The following is a 19,356-nucleotide window of genomic DNA, read 5'->3' on the forward strand; positions in this document are numbered from 1 at the left end:
TGTTAGTATTCTGCGTTCTATGCTAATAATTTAAACTAAGATATTGCAATAAAAACATGCTTTATCACTGTGTAATGTGATAAAATATATTAAGTCTACTGAATATCATTACCTGAGGTTAATCTTTCTTGTCATACTTATACATAAATCCCAACAATAGGGTATTCTGTGATGTCTTTGAACAGTGAGGAAAAGATGGACAAGAGCTACTGACTCTAAACATGTCTTTGTCTCTTCTCTCTTCAGATCCAGCCACCTCTATGAATACTTCCAGTGTCACTGAGTTTGTCTTCCTAGGTCTCTCCCGCTCCCACTCCATCCAACTCCTTGTCTTTGTCCTGGTCTCAGTCTCCTACACAGCAATCCTACTGGGCAATCTCCTCATTGTGGTGACTGTGCATGCAGATTCCCATCTCCTCCAGACCCCCATGTACTTCTTCCTGGCTAACTTATCCATCATTGATACTTCTGTGGGCTCTGTGGTTATCCCCAAGATGTTGGCAGGCCGAGCAAATTATGGCCAGACAATCTCATTCGGTGGTTGTATGGCCCAGGTCTTCTTCCTTCACTTCTTTGGGGGTACCGAGATGCTCCTCCTCACCGTTATGGCCTACGATCGCTATGTGGCCATCTGCCACCCACTGACATACACAACCAGAATGAATCGCCCACGTTGCAGGAGGCTCCTGGCATCCTGTTGGGTTGGAGGCCTCATCCACACCGGAACACAGCTGGTCCTGGTTCTTCGACTGCCATTCTGTGGACCAAATAAACTGGACAATTTCTTTTGTGATGTCCCACAGGTGGTCAGATTGGCTTGTGCTGATACTTACAGCACTGAGATACTCATGGCAGCCAACAGTGGCCTGCTCTCCTTGGTTTGCTTCCTTATCTTGCTAATCTCCTATGGTGTCATCCTGGTCAGCCTTCAAGGCCACTTCAAGGAGAGTGGAGGGAAGGCTTTGTCCACCTGCAGCTCCCACTTGACCGTGGTCAGCCTCTTTTTTGTGCCCTGCCTCTTTGTGTACCTTGTACCCTTCTCCAGTTCTGGTGTGGACAAAATGGCTTCCATATTCTACACCGTAGTCACCCCTGCACTCAACCCTATGATATATACTCTAAGGAATAGGGAAATGAAGGAGGCTATGGTTCGGTTGAAGAATCACTGCATCTTCTTCCGTTCTTGTGTCCATGGACAAAAATGAGTTCTCCCCCAAAATATTATACCTACTACAGTCGCACATTCGTCTCCTGATTATTGAATGGCTTTGTCACTGAAGCAAATGGAAAACTAGCTCTCTGTATAATTAGAGGTCTTTGGCGGTGCCTATTCTATGGCTAGTGTCCCAGGAGCTGCTGTGCAAAGCCCACATATGCACAGATAGAAAGAAATGTTCTCCTTGAATCCACGTGGTTGTAGTGGTTAGATCTGAATTTTGAAGTGAATGTAAATGTTAGTTCCTTCCACAATTTTATCTTGCCTACCACAAAGTACAGGCAACGCTTAAACCACTGATGGTTAATTTGTTGCTCTGCATATGTTGTTGGATGCTAACTACCACCAACTGTGGCCAGCATGACCAATGGTCAGGATTGAAAGGAGTTGTAGACCAACAAGATTTGGAGGGTGGAAGTTAGCCACCCCTGCCTAAATGTTTAGATAAAATTGACATTGAACTGTTGGTATACTAAATAGGTTGACAATATTTAAGTAACTTTTATTTTATTTTATTTTTAAAGCAATGGCTTTCTTTGAATGAGACAAAATCACACGGACCCAGTCTGCTGTATTGTCAGAAATGAACACATCTCAAAATCTCAGTCACCTCTCTGGCACAGATATAGGGAAATGTGTTGTCTGTCAGTCAATATCCCTGCTTTTCAGGATCTCCCATTTGGATATTACTTGGAATTTAGGGAGACTGTGTTTGTGCTATCATAAAGTGATACAAGTCACGAGTTCATCAGGCCTTTTGAGACTTTACATCAGGTTATCCACCCACCCACTGGTGGGGTGCAATGGTGGGGAGAGGGGAAGCTTCCTTTCTGCATCATTGCGACCAATCAGGGTTACACTGCTGTTTACACAAGCAGTGGGGAATAGTTTTCAACCCAAGGGCCACATCCCCTTTTTGGGAGCTGCACACTTGCACTCCATGGCAAGACTTTCCTCCATATCCTGCTGAGGACATGCATTTCTTAACAGCTCATTGGCGCTGAATATGTGGATGGAGATGGGGCTATGGGCATCCATTGGTATGCTATCTCACATTGATAATGACACAATGTGATTGGATTACAGATTTGGGGACACCTGCATCATTGAATACTCATCCAATTATTATTAATAACTTTGTTAACGTCCATGAATTCCTCTTGACATCTGGGTCCCCAAATCTGCATATTACCCCAACTAGTCAATGCTGGGGTTGAGATAAGGGACCATTGGCTAACTTGCCATGGAGAGGCCATCTTCCAACATTCACCTCATTTTCCACAGTTTCACGCCCTTCTTCTTCTTGTTGTTTAGTCATTTAGTCATGTCCGACTCTTCATGACCCCATGGACCAGAGCACACCAGGCACTTCTGTCTTCCACTGCCTCCTGCAGTTTGGTCAAACTCATGTTGGTAGCTTTGAGAACACTGTCCAACCATCTCGTCCTCTGTCGTCCCCTTCTCCTTGTGCCCTTGTACAAAGGGCAATGATTGTAAATGAGGGGCATGCCTGGTAGAGAAATCTGGTCACAAAATAGGCCCCCTAAACATTAAAAAGATTTCCATTTACAACTTGGATGGGTATACATTAGTGCACTCCTTGGGATGGGATGGGATTGGAGTTGGACTCATAATTCTAAAACAGACCCCCAAGACACCCAGTGTAACAGAAAAGCACTTATATTATTCCTATAATTCCAAGTAAAATACAGTTGTAAGTTTTGTGGGCAAGGGGAAGCAGGTTAGGCTATATGATGCGCAAGTGCCATCTAATTCCTGGATCTAATCCCTGGATCCAGTGTTAAAATCTAATGAAGGATCTCCTTGCTGAATTAGCCAGGCAAGGGCCCCAAGTACAGGTCATTAGTATAATAAAAGAAGCTGCTCCGTGCTAGAGGGCAAGTGGATGGGTCCCCCTCCCTCACCTGACTGCTAAAGAGAAAGAAGATGCCAGAGTGCTGTGAGAGAGCTGGTTTAGAAGCAGGCAGCAACTGGAGAGACAGAGCCATAGAATTGTAGGGTTTGAAAGGACTACAAAGGTAATCTAGTCCAACCTCCTGCAAAGCAGGAATCTTTTCTCAACACGGGGCTTCAACCCACAATCCTGAGTTTAAGAGTCTCATGCTCTACTGACTGAGGGCCTTCTCGGTGGTGGTGCCCACCATGTGGAATGCCCTCCAATCAGATGTCAAGGAAATAAATGGCTATCTGACTTTTGGAAGACATCTGAAGGCACCCCTGTTTTAATGTTCAATGTTTGATGTTTTATTCTGTTTAATATTCTGTTGGGAGCCACCAGGAGTGGGCAGGTTATAAATATTATAAATATAATTATTATTATCATGAGCTACTATTTTTGATTTCTGCTTGAATCCAAGGTTGTGACGAGGGAAGAAGCAAGACCTTTGAGGTGGTGAGCACCTCCATTGTAGGCTCAGGTTGTATATATGGGTAAATAAATCATATATAACACAAAGTCTGTGGTCTCTGCTGTTCCTTATTCCAAGAAAACTGATCCCTGGATAGACACCTGGAACCCCTAGTATCTTGGAGATTGGGGTGGTATGCAACAGTGTGATGGCTGTGACTTTGTGGTTGTACCATTGTTACAATCATATTAACTGGACGTTCTGGATTTTGAGCACATATGTACATTTTCTTTCTCATGCAGGAGACAAAAGGGATGAGAGTTCTGGCTCCTGGCGCAGCATCTATGAATCAACAATTATCTCTTTTGGCAAAAGTATATTAATCAGCATACTGGGATTTGCCTTTGTGACCCCTTTCCCCCCAGGATGCAATCATGGGTTGCTGAAATATCTTAGATATATTCTTGGCTCACCATTGAGAGAAGAAGAAGGACTCATTCCCCTGCCAGACCCTGCTGGATCTTCTGGAATTGGAAGCAGAGCAAAGTAATGTATTTATGGCTACTGATGTTTTTCCAAAGAACCTCTAATCTTGGATGAGAAATAGACTGAGCCAATAGCATGGACTGCACTGCTGATCTCTCACCCTGAGCTCTTGAAAGAGAATAGGGTTTGCTGAAGTGATGGTAGGTGTAGAGAAAGATGAGAAACCCATGATGCTGTGATTGAGAGATTTTGAACCTATTAGTGCACTAGATGCACATTGGGTCTAAGCATAAGTGGTCTTATGCTTATGCTTAAGAGTGAAAGGAAAAGCTGGGCATCAGGATTTCTGAGTTCTATCTAAAACTTTCCTACTTGATGCTGTTGTGAGTTGTTGCTCTTCATGCTTGCTCTTAAGCCCTGGTTGTGCTCTTGTTACACAGAGATCTGAGAAGACTTTCCAAATTTCTTTATCACTTTCCCATATCTTTCCTTTTGTGCTTAACACTTCCCCCCTGAGTCTTTCTTTATCCTTGCAGTGCCATCTTGGGAGAACAGTGACCCCGGGGAATATATTAAGACAGATCAATGCTGGTTGAAAATAAGGTATGCGAGAAACAGAGCAGAGTGTTGAATCCATGAATGGTACCGTATTTTTCGCACCATAGGGCGCACCGGACCATAGGGCGCACCCAGTTTTTTTGGGGGGAAATAAAGGGGGGGGAAATTATTTTTCCCCCAGGCGCGGGGCTGGGGCGGGGGAAGCTCGAGCTTCCCCCAACCCCAGCCCCCAAACAGGCAGCTCTCTGCAAGCTGTGGGAGCGCTCCCACTGCTTGCTGAGAGGTCCGCGAAGCCTGGACGCGCTGAGCTCAGCGCGCGCAGGCTTCAGCATGCAGGCAACTCTCCGCAATCAGCGGGAGCCCAGCACTGGGCTCCTGCTGCTTGCGGAGAGGTGTGCGAAGCCTGGAGAGCGTGAGGGGTCGGTGCGCACCGACCCCTCTCACTCTCCAGGCTTCAGCGAAAGCCTGCATTCGCACCATAGGACGCACACACATTTCCCCTTCATTTTTGGAGGGGGAAAAGTGCGTCCTATGGTGCGAAAAATACGGTAAGTAGGCATCAGAGATAGGTGTCATGGAAATCCAGGTTTTTCTCAAGTTGCTGAATATGAGGTGGGCTCATTATTGCAGAGACACTGAGTCATTGATATATGTCTTGCTTTTAACGAGAAGAAGATATTGAGTGAAGGCAGTGTAGATGCTAACATGGGGGTGGGGGATCATTTGGATCTGAGTATGTTCCATGTCCCAAGCATGCAGAATTGCTTTGACAGTGTCACTGCATCTCTGGTTCTAGTTGTTGTTGTTGTTGTGGGAGCCTATTCCTCTGAATCTGATAATATGGGAAAGTGTTCCTAGTTGCATTGTTAGTTATGCTGAAATGGATTTATAGTTGGGAGGGGCTGTAACTTAATGGTACATAGGAAGCTGCCTTTTACCAAATCAGTCTCTTGTTCCATCCAGCTCAGTATTGTCTACATGGACAGGCTGTGTCTCTGCAGGGTTTCAGACCAGGTTTCTTTGCTAGCCCTACTTTGAGTTGCCAGGGATTGAGTATGGAGTTTCTGCATACAAAACAGATCCTCTAACACTGTGCTATGGCCCATGCTTTAAACATTCTTTGCATAAGAAAAGGTTTAAGGTTCTGTCCCCCAGCATCTCAAAGTGGGGCTGGGGGAAATAAATCCTACCTGGAGCCTGGGTGAGTCACTGCCTGTTAGTATTGATAACGCTGGCCTGGACGGACCAATGGTCTGGCTTGGTATGTAGTAGTTTCCATACTGCTAAGTATGTTTGTCGTCTGAATGAGTACCACCCAATATTCTGAAGAAGTGTGCATGCACACGAAAGCTTATACAGTGGTACCTTGGGTTACATACGCTTCAGGTTACAGACTCCGCTAACCCAGAAATAGTACCTCGGGTTAAGAACTTTGCTTCAGGATGAGAACAGAAATCGTGCTCTGGCGGCAGCAGGAGGCCCCATTAGCTAAAGTGGTGCTTCAGGTAAAGAACAGTTTCAGGTTAAGAACGGACCTCCGGAACGAATTAAGTACTTAACCAGAGGTACCACTGTACCAAGAACAAACTTAGTTGATCTCTAAGGTGCTACTGGAAATTTATTTTTATTTTTATATATATTTTGACAGTGTCAGACCAACACGGCTACCTACCTGAATCTACCCAATGAGGCTTACTTTTGCATAGTGGCTTGACTTCACCCCCAGAGGCACATTCCATTCTTTCTGGAGACAGACAGATGCTAAGCACTGTTAAGACATTCATGCATTGTCTACACCTTTGCTTTTTAAATTTAAAGCACATTGTGGCAAATACAAACCATTCTGCTTGTAGACTATAGAAGAGTCAGCCTATGGAAGAACTGAATCATACAGATATCTGCATCTTTCTTTCTCTCCAGAATATCTGCAATGCACTGAGGAATGCATCTGTTTCTTGGGGTGGGATGGGGTAATAGTTTCCTTATTACTAGTTTGGTATAAAAGATCTGACTGAATCTTTAATTATGTTCCATAATCCAATTCATATCTTGTGAAAGTTTGAGAATCCACTGGATAGTTAAGTTGGTACTCTGGATTCTTTTCTAACGAATCACTGAAAGATTAAACAAAGATAATTATTTAAACAAAAATAAGCAGTTGATTTAATATTGCTTTTGTACAGTGTGATAACATGTCCTGCTAATAATATTGCTTGGATATATTAAATATGATCTCTTATGAAGATTAAGAGATCTCCTTTTAAAAAAAAAACATTTTTTTTAATTAACAAGAGGAAAACTTGGACACATCAAGAACGGAGTGTGGGAAACCATTTTTTTGGAAAAATTGTATTCATTTTGTCTTTGTGGCTGAGTTGGTAAAATTTGGAAGATCAATAAAAATGATTTGGCAAAAAAATGTATCGATACAATTTGTGTTGTTTTTTAATTACAGGGAGATACCTCCCCCACAGTTCACAAATATTTTATTATTGGTGAGAGAAGAGAATTATGAATAATGAATGGACATTATAAAGATGTACATTTGCATATATGCAACTCTCTCTCTCATCACTTGATGGGTAAAAAATATTTTTTAAAAACAATTAAAGTCCTCAGGATCTTCTTACATTCCTAATATTTTATATTTAGAATGATTTAGAACTACATCAAGCAACAGAAAAATATTCAAATAATTGACAATGGTTATAATTGGAACATCACAATGTATGCTTCTAAATTATAAAGTCAATATCATATTAAAAGGTTTAAAAGATGATATAACAACTGAATCTTATCTAAGGTTGCAATTACTAGTGTAGTAGTAGTAGTAGTAGCAGCAGTAGTAGTAGCTGACATATGAAAATATCACAATAGTTGGTTTTTCTGTATTATCTTTGAATAGTAGAATAGGTTGATGAAAATTGTTCATGGTAACACCCATTGTATCTCTCTCCTATTCAGGTCCATCCATCTCCATGAACATCTCCTGTGTCACTGAGTTTGTCTTCCTGGGTCTCTCCAATTCCCGTTCCATCCAGATATTTCTCTTTGTCCTGGTTTTTGCCTGTTACACTGTAATCCTATTGGGCAACCTCCTCATTGTGGTGACTGTACATGCAGAGCCCCGCCTCCTCCAGTCCCCCATGTACTTCTTCCTGGCTTGTTTATCCATTCTTGATATTTCTGTGGGTTCCGTGGTTGTCCCCAAGATGGTAGCAGACCTGGCCAGTTTTGGCCAGACAATCTCATTTGGTGGCTGTATGACACAGATCTTCTTCCTTCACTTCTCTGGGGGCAGTGAGATGTTCCTCCTCACCCTCATGGCCTATGATCGCTATGTGGCCATCTGCCACCCACTGACATACACCACCAGAATGAACCGCCCACGTTGCACTAGGCTCCTCTTACTCTGTTTGGCTGGAGGCATCATCCACTCTGCCACTCAGTTTATCCTGGTTGTCCAACTCCCATTCTGTGGACCAAATGAACTTGACAATTTTTACTGTGATGTTCCACAGGTGGTGAGACTGGCGTGTGCCAATACCTACATCACAGAAATACTCATGGCGGCTAATAGTGGCCTCCTCTCCCTGGTTTGCTTCCTTATTTTACTACTTTCATATGGTGTCATTCTGGCCACCCTTCGAGGCCACTTCAAGGAGAGTGGATGGAAGGCTCTGTCTACCTGTAGCTCTCACTTGACTGTAGTCAGCCTCATTTTTGTGCCCTGCCTCTTTGTATATCTTGTACCCTTCTCCAGCTCCAGTGTGGACAAAATGGCTTCCTTATTCTTCACCATTGTCACTCCTGCACTGAATCCTATCATATATACACTAAGAAACAGAGAAATGAAGGAGGCTATTGGGCGGTGGAAAAAACCACTGCATTTTCTTCCATTCTTGTGTAAAAGTAGGTAATGTACAAGTAGTTCTTCCCAGGAGTATTTAGTCAACTGTAAGAGTGCCTCAGACTTTTCCTGCTTTCTGAATAGCCGTGTGACTGGAGTCTACTAATAGTTTTCCATAGCCATGTTATGGGGTGAAATTTTAAAAGATGTCATCCTAGAATTTCCTATTTGAAAGAGAAAGTAGAAGGAGGGAAGAATGCATTCTTGAGTCAAGTGGAAGAGAACGCATATGTCATAGCAGTTTGAATATTGTATAAGGACCTATGAGGTCTGTCTCCCTTACATGTCCTCAAAGGGGAGCCCTGTATTGTAAGGCAAACCAGTTTTGAATCAGCAGGGACTTTCAAAAGAATTTTGTGGAGAATGGAGTGGGGACCATTGAGGTAATTGAAGTTTAAAAGTGTGTGGCTGTGTGTGTGTGTCAGCATTTTCTCAGGCATGTACAAAACACTGGATGTGTGTGTAATGCAGTAGATTGTCTATTTCCAGGGTCGCCTGCCACCTTTGCTTCAAAGAACAATTCTTAAAGCACTCATTGCTTATTAAGAAGAAAATGTACAATGTATTTCTTAGCAGAACTTCATACTGAGCAGGTGTGTCAACTTGAATAAAATATTGATCAATCACAAGATGTGGTGCATGCACACCATTTGAATGGCAATGCCCATCAACCTTTTGGTGGGAGGGGCAGCCCCTTCAAATATTTTACTGAGGGGGCCAAGGGAGTTGGCTCCTATGTTTTTGAAAAATTATTTAAACAAGTAGAATCTGCAACAAAACAATAGTATTGAATGCTGATGATTACGTACACAATTTCATTTATCTCCCTCCCCCCCCTTCAAGTTTCCATCCATTGCCATCAAATTTACTTTGGAACATTTCCACCTTTAGGATTTTTTCTTCTTCTCCTGCAAATTTCCCCCTCATCCCTGCTATACATCCCTCTTGAGTGTGACCCTGAAGGTTTTTTGTTTGTTTGTTTACAATCAAGTGCTATATAAATTTCATATATATATATATATATATATATATATATATTAACATGCGGCTACATAATGAATGGTACCCAGAGCCTCAGTATCAGAATTAGAGGGAATGATAGTAGCCCAAGATCCCTTTCTATTGGGGTAAAAGCAGACATTAGTCAAATCAGAGCCTTGGAAAGGGTCAGGCGCAAGGGAATCATGTATGGGAAAGTGCTATAAATTGTCTTTGTAACCTATGCCCTGGGTCCACAATCTGCAAATAATTCCTTGGGACTATTTTACGCTTTATGCAGACTGCAATAAATCTTATCTCTTTCCACAATGCTTGTAAGTGTTTATTTGGCTAAAAGAACCAGCGTATCTCCAGACATCCTTTGCAGGGTAACATTTTTACAAAAACCGCATTTCCAGATTTGGGGTATGTCAAAAATGAATCACTTCATCTCCTCTAATGTTTTGTGGGCAGCTAGCCTGAAATGTGTGAAGAGCTGCACTTCTGGAATTACCACTGAGGGACATGGGTGGCACTGTGGGTTAAACCACAGAGTCTAGGACTTGCCAATCAGAAGGTTGGCGATTCGAATCCCTGCGACGGGGTGAGCTCCCATTGCTTGGTCCCTGCTCCTGCCAACCTAGCAGCTCAAAAGCACATCAAAGTGCAAGTAGATAAATAGGTACCACTCCAGAGGGAAGGTAAACGGCGTTTCCGTGCACTGCTCTGGTTCACCAGAAGCGGCTTAGTCATGCAGGGCACATGACCCGGAAGCTGTATGCCAGCTCCCTCGGCCAGTAAAGTGAGATGAGCACCGCAACCCCAGAGTTGGCCACGACTGGACCTAATGGTCAGGGGTTCCTTTACCTTTACCTTACATTGATTATTGCTTTCATTTGATGGATCAGTGGTCTCGTTAGATAGTAAAATTCATTTTAAATTGATGTTTTAGGGGTTGTTTTTAAAAGTCTGGTGCAGGTTAATCTGTTTTGCATTACTTTCTATGGGAAAGTGTGCCTTGGTTTTGGAACGCTTTGGTTTTGGAATGGACTTCCAGAACGGATTAGGTTTGAGAACCAAGGTACCACAGTATTAATTTTGTAAAAAGCTCTTATTACGATTTATGTGGAAATCATACAGTTTGGTTATGCACTTTTTGGTGTTTTGTTTATTGCTTATGATTATTTTTATTATGTTGTCATTACAACTAATTCTTCATGTGGTAAGCCAGACATCATGGTTTGAACTTGGAAAGGTGGGATACAAATGTATATATGTATGAGTGTATTTGCTTCACTAAGGAGCTGCAATAGGTTAGTGAAAAATTCATTTGTGTGTGTGAGTTTGTTATTGTTGGTATGCTTTATTCCATTGTAAACAGACAGATCTTTGCAACTTTTCCACAGGAGAAGCTTGTGCAGAGGGCTCATTGGAACTTGAGAAACTAAACCCTTCTCCTTGTTATGCTGTTATTCTGTGTCCAGCCTTTTGTTTGTTGGTAGGTTTTGTCGCCAGCCTATAGAGTGAGGTGAGCGCTAACCCCAGAGTCGTCCGCGACTGGACCTAACGGTCAGGGGTACCTTTACCTGTACCTTTTTTCGCAGTGGTTTGTCCATTCAGACGTGCAGCTTTCCCTGGCAACTTGCCATGTTACAGCATAGAATGACTTTTGCATTTTAATTCTGCTGGTTGCAAAAAATATATAAAAAAATGAGAATGTCTTTGTTATCATCATTAGTGCCTCTTATAACCTTCATTATTGTTATTGTATAGACTCACAGAATTGTAGAGTTGGAAGGGATCCAAGGATCATCTGCTCCAACCCCTTGCAATGCAGGAATCTCAGCTAAAGCATCCATGACAGATGGTCATCCAACCTCTCCTTAAAAACCTCCAAGGAAGGAGAGTCCAATACCTTCTCAAGGTCTCTGTTCCACTGTTAAACAGCTCTTACTCTCAGAAAGTTTTTCCTTAGAGTCTCCTTTCGCATAAGGGGGCATGGCTTGCCATGCAAAGGTCTTCTACAGACGTCCTCTTGAGAGTTTGCTGGTGAGAAAGCCAGTGGGTATCTGGCTTCCCTAGCAGGATTGTCCCAGTTTGAGGGGTGCTAGGGGTTTTTCTCTACTGGTGCTGCTGGGCCCATCACTTGCCTTGGAAACCCGCATTGGCAAAAGAGCCTCGTAATGTCATGGGGTTTTTGTCTCTCTCCAAAGAACACCACCTGAGCAACGCTCACAGCTACCCTTTTAATTTGAGCTGGCGTGAGAGCTTGTTTATAATGTGGTGCTTAGAACAGGGATGGGGTCCATTTTCCAGGCAGAGAACCACATCTCTCCATGAGCAGCCCTCCAGGGACCATCTTTGAGTAATGGGTATAGCCACAGGCAAAAGCAGGTGGAGCAAAGATCAGGAGTCTTGCCTTTGTCAGATGGGGTACATTTTAGTCACACAAATGGCAGGATAATAATCAGCATTAGGAAGAACTTACCCAACCTGGTGCTTTGAGATTCTCATAGATTCCAACTCTCATCAGCCCAGGCCAGGATGGCCAGTGGTTGAGGATGATGGGAGTTGGAGTCCTTTGGATCACATCTGTGGATGTTATAAGTAGTTCAAACCTTTTTCTCTGCTGAATGGGCTGAATGCAGCTCTATTGCTGCTATTACTGGTGCCTATTAAGACCCTTTCTGCAGAACTCAATATTTTAGTATGGCAACACTTACACTTACCCGCTGAGTTGCAGGACATCTTTGGGAGAAGAAAAGGCTAAGGAGTAAAGCCTGCACAAATCCTGAGTCAAGTCCCTAAGACATTTGGATGGTGCTCTGTACGCTTCCCTTTGGGTCTTCCCATCTGGGCAGCCCAGGACCTCCATACACATTGCTCAGGTTTGTGCCACAGAGAGGTCAGTTCTGTGCTGATAATGCAGTGGTTTTACTTCACCACTGGAAGTGCACTTCATTGTCTTTCAAGACAGATGGATGCCAACAGCAACAATTATTTCTTACATTTTCTGGCTACACTGCCTGTTGCAATTGAGTTCATCATGGGGGAGTCTTAAGCTACTCAGTTCCAGACAACCACACAACCTCAGTTCGAATCCCTTTCTGCAGTGAATGGCAAGCAAACTCTGGGCTGAAAGACTGTGATGTTTAACACAGGAACTTCAGAAACACCAACCTTGCTTTATTGATTTTTTCCCAGGAACAAGTACAGGAGAGATATGATACATCCCATGATACATGACATCAGTTTTGGGAAAACTTCCACCAGGAGAAATCAATCAAGCCATCATCAGTAATGTTTCCCAATTTAAGAGATAATGAAATGGGTTGAAACCTCAGGTGTTATTCAGCCCCTGGGTGAAGGTGAATGGGTGAAGGTGTTAGATGGTATCCTGTCATGCAAATGTAACATTCCCATTTGCTGCTTTGCAACCTTTGTCACTGACTAGCCCCACTTTGGGCTCTGGCCTTGCACATTGCTGTCATGTGGTCATGGAAGTGTGCTCATAAGGGAAGATGGACCTCAGGCTGAAAAAGTTTCCTCACCACTGCAATAAAGAGGAAGCTGCCCTCCAGTATACTTCCTTTGATTTCTCAGTGAGGAAGTATAATCTGCCAAGCAGAAGAATCACAGAATTGTGAAGTTGGAAGGGACTTCAGGCTTCATCTAGTTGAACCCTGTGCAATGAAGGAATCACAGCTAAAAAAATCTGTGACCAATGACCATCGAACCCTCAATGGAGGAGGTTCAGCTGCTGAGTGGTTCTTACTGTCAGACATATGAATATTACCCATTCTCCGTCAGTATTGCTGAGAAGATTCCCAGACGATTTTTCCAAGCAAAATCTGCCCAACAACCATTGACAAACACTGGATAACATTCTCCTGATTGGCAGCATATTTCCTCCCTTTTCTGCACAACCAATGAAGTATATTCAATGTCATTTCTTTATTCATTTTTCTCTGTCATGAGAGCCCTCTGTCATGAGAGCCCTCTGTCCAAGACTGGAGGAGGGCAAATGTTGTCCCTATTTTCAAAAAGGGGAAAAGAGAGGACCCAAATAATTACCGCCCAGTCAGTCTGACATCAATACCAGGGAAGATTCTGGAGCAGATCATTAAGCAAACAGTCTGTGAGCACCTAGAAAGGAATGCTGTGATCACCAATAGTCAGCATGGATTTCTGAAAAATAAGTCATGTCAGACTAACCTGATCTCGTTTTTTGACAGAATTACAAGCCTGGTAGATGAAGGGAACGCAGTGGATGTAGCCTACCTTGATTTCAGCAAGGCATTTGACAAGGTGCCCCATGATATTCTTGTAAAGAAGCTGGTAAAATGCGGTCTTGACTTTGCTACCACTCAGTGGATTTGTAACTGGCTGACTGACCGAACCCAAAGGGTGCTCATCAATGGTTCCTCTTCATCCTGGAGAAGAGTGACTAGTGGGGTGCCACAGGGTTCTGTCTTGGGCCCGGTCTTATTCAACATCTTTATCAACGACTTGGATGATGGACTCAAGGGCATCCTGATCAAATTTGCAGATGACACCAAACTGGGAGGGGTGGCTAACACCCCAGAGGAGAGGATCACACTTCAAAACGACCTTGACAGATTAGAGAACTGGGCCAAAACAAACAAGATGAATTTTAACAGGGAGAAATGTAAAGTATTGCACTTGGGCAAAAAAAATGAGAGGCACAAATACAAGATGGGTGACACCTGGCTTGAGAGCACTACATGTGAAAAGGATCTAGGAGTCTTGGTTGACCACAAACTTGACATGAGCCAACAGTGTGACGCGGCAGCTAAAAAAGCCAATGCAATTCTGGGCTGCATCAATAGGAGTATAGCATCTAGATCAAGGGAAGTAATAGTGCCACTGTATTCTGCTCTGGTCAGACCTCACCTGGAGTACTGTGTCCAGTTCTGGGCACCACAGTTCAAGAAGGACATTGACAAACTGGAACGTGTCCAGAGGAGGGCAACCAAAATGGTCAAAGGCCTGGAAACGATGCCTTATGAGGAACGGCTAAGGGAGCTGGGCATGTTTAGCCTGGAGAAGAGGAGGTTAAGGGGTGATATGATAGCCATGTTCAAATATATAAAAGGATGTCACATAGAGGAGGGAGAAAGGTTGTTTTCTGCTGCTCCAGAGAAGCGGACACGGAGCAATGGATCCAAACTACAAGAAAGAAGATTCCACCTAAACATTAGGAAGAACTTCCTGACAGTAAGAGCTGTTCGACAGTGGAATTTGCTGCCAAGGAGTGTGGTGAAGTCTCCTTCTTTGGAGGTCTTTAAGCAGAGGCTTGACAACCATATGTCAGGAGTGCTCTGATGGTGTTTCCTGCTTGGCAGGGGGTTGGACTCGATGGCCCTTGTGGTCTCTTCCAACTCTATGATTCTATGATTCTATGATTCTATGATTCAATTTCCCTCAAAACTAGCAGACTTGATGTTCAGAGGCAGGAATCTTCTGCCTTCCAACTCTGCTCCATTTGGATTTAAAATTTAAAAGAAACCAATAGCAGACTAGAGGAGATGACTCTAGTTGCAAATTTGAATTTCCAAAAAACAAAGTAACAGATCCAGATTTTACTAAATATTGAGGGGAAAATATCAAATGAAGGAATTAGAATCTGAAAGAGAAAGACAATGATTGACATTTTTCTTAAACATATCATTTCCCTGATTATATGCATGCAGAAACAAATGCACACATTTAACAATTTTTCAAAATGAAAAAGAAAAGCCCTCGGAGAGAGGTGCTGAGAGATTTAGTTGAGCCCTAACAGCAGATGGCCCCCGGCCTCTTAAGTGAGATGGGCGCACAACCCTAGAGTCAGACACGACTGGCACGTACGGGCAGGGGTACCTTTACCTTTTTAACAGCAGATAATCAAAACTGGTGCTGTTGTACATGTTTACTTCTGCAACCATAAGCATACAGCCAGGAAAGGGTTGAATCATATTCTGCATAATTTCTATGTAAGATCAAAAATTGTAACTATTGGGCCTGCACTAAGGCTCAGTCCCTTGTAGCCATTTGTTTTCCAGCAGGAGAGGACAAAGAGGACTCCTCTGTAGCCAGCTAAATATTCTGTAAATTGAAAATATCAGAAGCCAACCACTAGGACCTTTATGGCTTCTGAAAATTTCCACATATGCCATCAGTTATAGGGCAGGTAACTTTTGGAAATAGATTTGTGGTCTGAATTAGGACCTCTTTTAAGCCAAATTTGGCCTGTGGGTTAAAGGATCCCCACCACTGGCTGAGGAAGTGGCAGACCCAGAAGTGCACCCCTTTTTGTTTCAAGCCAACTACCCACAAAATACTAGGCAAAATGAAGTGATTCGTTTTTGGCATACCCCCAAACTGGAAGTGCTGCCCTGGTAGAAAAACCACTGCAGCTATCTTTCCATGGAATCCAGGATCTCAAAAGAGGTTTCTTTGCATTCATTTGTCAACCAATTCTGCCATACCCCACCTAAAAAGTAATGGATGTTCAGTCCATTCTGATTCTTGGAGCTTTAGAATTTAGGAATATAGGGAACTGTCTTATATAGAGTCAAATTGTTGATCCATCCAGCTCAGTATAATCTACACCTGGCGTATACAGACTGATAGCTGCTTTCAAGGGCTTCAGAGAAAGAGTCTGCACCTGAGACCTTCTGAATGTGAATTATATGTGTTACCATTATGCTTAGGTCCTTCCCCAAAGTAAGGAAAGCAGGTAAAGAGAAACACAGGTGGTGAAGTACAAGAGCCTGGACAGAGACAATTTTAAATACCATAAACCAGAGGAAAGAATTGGCAGCCTATTGGTATGTTATTTGGGCTTAATCAGCTGCCGTTGGCAATGGGACATAAGTAGGTGGGTTAGAATTATCAGTAAAAGCCAGGTCACGGCAGTACAATATGTCACTCTTGCCCAAACCCAGCTTGTATTGCCAGAAATAAATGTTGGTATTTGGAGGAAGAGTGAAGCTGACTTTTTCAGAGACTTCAGTTGCATCGCTCCATACTTCGTCTTTGCTGTCAATCTTCGTCCCACCATATTCAGCAGTCAGGGAAATTTGTGCCGTCAACAGTAATTTAGTGAGACCTTCTGCTCCAACTGTAACACTCGAAGATACTTTCCAGTTGTTTTCCATGCTGTGCATCTCTTTCTTCTCATATCCAACCTTCTTAACAATTTGCTGTTCCCAAGCAGCACTTATTTTGGCATTATTACTGAAAGTCTTGACAGGCTGCCAGACACCAAAAGCTTTACCATGATTTATAGACACGCCTCCAGGGAGGAAGTTGAGCACACTAGCATGGAAGGAAAATGTGGAAGGGTTTGCGTTTGAAAAGTCATCCATTCGGTAATACTCAACTCCCCATTTGCTATTTGGTTTCACAAGGTATATATGATCCTTGATTCCCCAGTAATACAGACCGTCTTTGGCCTTTGGGTGAAGGGGTTTCTGAACGACATTTAGGTCTTCATGCATATTGGTGACACGGCGGTACACTCCCTTCTTCTTGAATATAATGTAAAAGTACTTATCATGGGAGAAGTAATGGTCTCCGTTTTGGCAGTTGGGATGGAGAGTGGAGACCACACTATCACTGTCAGTGTTCAGGTTGGTTACTCGGCGGTAAGAGTCCCCCTTGATAACATAAAATAAGTCATCACTATGGGCCAGGTAGTGGTCTCCACCACGGACAGAGTTGTGCAGACCAAATATATCCAGGTCTTTGCCTTCATTGAAATTAGTAGATCTCAAGTAGCAGCCCAGGTCTGAACGGACAATGTAGTAATACTTGTCCACACCACAGAAATCAACTCCTTTAGTTTTGCTCTTGGGAAGTATTCCATGGACCTCTTTAGAAGGAAGAAAGAAATGGCTAGTTAGTTCTCCCACTTGGTTAATTGTTGTTCAGCGTCCTTGCACCAACCTATTCCCAATGCATATTTCTTACAGAAAAACCTGTTTTCTTATCTAGTTACAGCAAAAGCCAGTCAGAAATTGACTCACCTGGTATAAGTCAGGCAAAGATGATATTTCTCTGCCATCTTCTACATGCCCTCCTTCAGGGCACTCCATTCTATTCCGTCTCCTGTGTGCTTTCCATTCCCCACACCCTCAACAATCAGTCAACGTTCTATGGCCATTCAGCAAGCTTAGGTCTCACTGTGTTGTTTTCCCTCCCAATTAATTACACCAACAGACATACTTCTTTTTGTACTTTGACATTCTGTGGGCCTCCAGATATCTCCTGATTATTGTGCACAAATGATGTTATTTGGCTACAAAAACTTTGACATTCACCTTTGAACATGAGAAGCTGTGTGATTTTTTTATTTTTTATTTTTTTATTGCTATGTGTCCAACCGGTTACATTTGCATCAAACACTGCAATGATATGGGGAATCCACGTAAAAATCTACCTCAATATACACTAGTGGCCAAAATTGTGAAAAACTTTATGAAAACTTGTACTGTATTTCTTAGCTTTGATGGCTATAACACCAGTCATTTTTACAAAAAATTCATAAACTTTATATATCATTTGAAAGAGAATCTAATTCAGAATATAATGCAGCAAACTGTATTAAATTAAATTTATTCTGAGGACTGATGAGACCAAACCATTCATCTTTGGTAGTGATGGAATAAAGTATGTATAAAGAAGAATTGGAGGAGGTTTGTTTCCTGGATGTATTATGCAGTAACTACAATTAAGCATCCAGTCAGTGTTATGGTCTGGGGTTGTAGGACAGCAAAGGTGTGGGCAGAACCTGTGTGATTAATTCTACTCTATATGGCAAATTGTTACAAAATACCATTTATACGCTTCAGGTTACACACGCTTCAGGTTACAGACTCCGCTAACCCAGAAAAAGTACCTCGGGTTAAGAAATTTGCTTCAGGATAAGAACAGAAATCACGGCAGCAGTGGGAGGCCTCATTAGTTGAAGTGGTGCTTCAGGTTAAGAACAGTTTCAGGTTAAGAACGGACCTCTGGAATGAATTAAGTACGTAACCAGAGGTACCACTGTGTATATATATTCAAGTAGGTAGCCGTGTTGGTCTACCTAAAACAACTCTGTTGGCCTCTACGGTGCTACTTTATAATTTTAAAATTCTTTTAAAGGGATTCTTTTAAAGACTTTCTTAGATCATATAACTTTTTTGAAGACTTGATTCTTTTAAGGGTATTTTTAGGTTTTTAAGAAGTGTCTTTTTAACTATCTCTTTAAATAATTATACACACACACACACATAATCAAAGATCCTCCCACCCCTGCACTACACATTCATGTTCTGTATTAAAAGATTTTTTTACCAATCCATGGCTGGTCATCAATACTCACCCTTTGGATTTGGGGCCGATAGCCCCTGCTCATATAGGCAGGCCAGCAGGAGCAAGAGGATTTGCAACATCTTTCTTCTCCTTAGTGAGCAGAGCGGCTTCAGACCTTGCATAAATAGCCACAGTGAGCGGCTGTACAGATGCGTCATGAAAGACCCTGGCTAATCACACGTGTCCATACCACACAGGGTCTTGTGCATCTTGATGGGCAGCATCTCATAGCTGCTTTCCAGATCCAAATGTACGCACAATTTTATTGCAAGAGGGCAGACAAACACGACCCTCTCATAGCAAGCATACCTCTGTTTAAGGCCAAGCTGGAATGCTGAGATTAGCCTCCCGCAGAGCATCCATGGGGTTGCCCCTTGATATTTCTGCATTCCCCACTAGTCACATTGGAAATGTTGATCGTGGTCTCTTGCAGATGACATGTTTATTGAGCATACAGTGGTACCTTGGGTTACAGA

General features: G+C 42.8%; 3 protein-coding genes across 3 annotated transcripts; 2 read left to right on the forward strand and 1 right to left on the reverse strand.

Annotated features, from left to right (window-relative positions):
• Positions 1-254: 254 nt before the first annotated feature.
• LOC128398942 (olfactory receptor 4Q3-like) lies at positions 255-1,205 on the forward strand. Its single transcript, XM_053360206.1, has one exon. It carries the CDS (start codon positions 261-263, stop codon positions 1,203-1,205), a length of 945 nt encoding a protein of 314 aa, XP_053216181.1. The 5' UTR covers positions 255-260.
• A 6,402-nt stretch (positions 1,206-7,607) lies between these two features.
• On the forward strand, positions 7,608-8,549 carry LOC128398943 (olfactory receptor 4Q3-like). Its single transcript, XM_053360207.1, has one exon. It carries the CDS (start codon positions 7,608-7,610, stop codon positions 8,547-8,549), a length of 942 nt encoding a protein of 313 aa, XP_053216182.1.
• Positions 8,550-16,365: 7,816 nt separating this feature from the next.
• LOC128398944 (uncharacterized) lies at positions 16,366-18,980 on the reverse strand. Its single transcript, XM_053360208.1, has 2 exons — positions 18,891-18,980; positions 16,366-17,396 (listed from the first exon to the last, which is right to left on the reverse strand). Exons 1-2 carry the CDS (start codon positions 18,958-18,960, stop codon positions 16,366-16,368), a joined length of 1,101 nt encoding a protein of 366 aa, XP_053216183.1. The 5' UTR covers positions 18,961-18,980.
• Positions 18,981-19,356: the final 376 nt, after the last annotated feature.

The sequence above is a fragment of the Podarcis raffonei genome, chromosome 13, assembly GCF_027172205.1.
Source record: "Podarcis raffonei isolate rPodRaf1 chromosome 13, rPodRaf1.pri, whole genome shotgun sequence".
Classification (NCBI taxonomy): domain Eukaryota; kingdom Metazoa; phylum Chordata; class Lepidosauria; order Squamata; family Lacertidae; genus Podarcis; species Podarcis raffonei.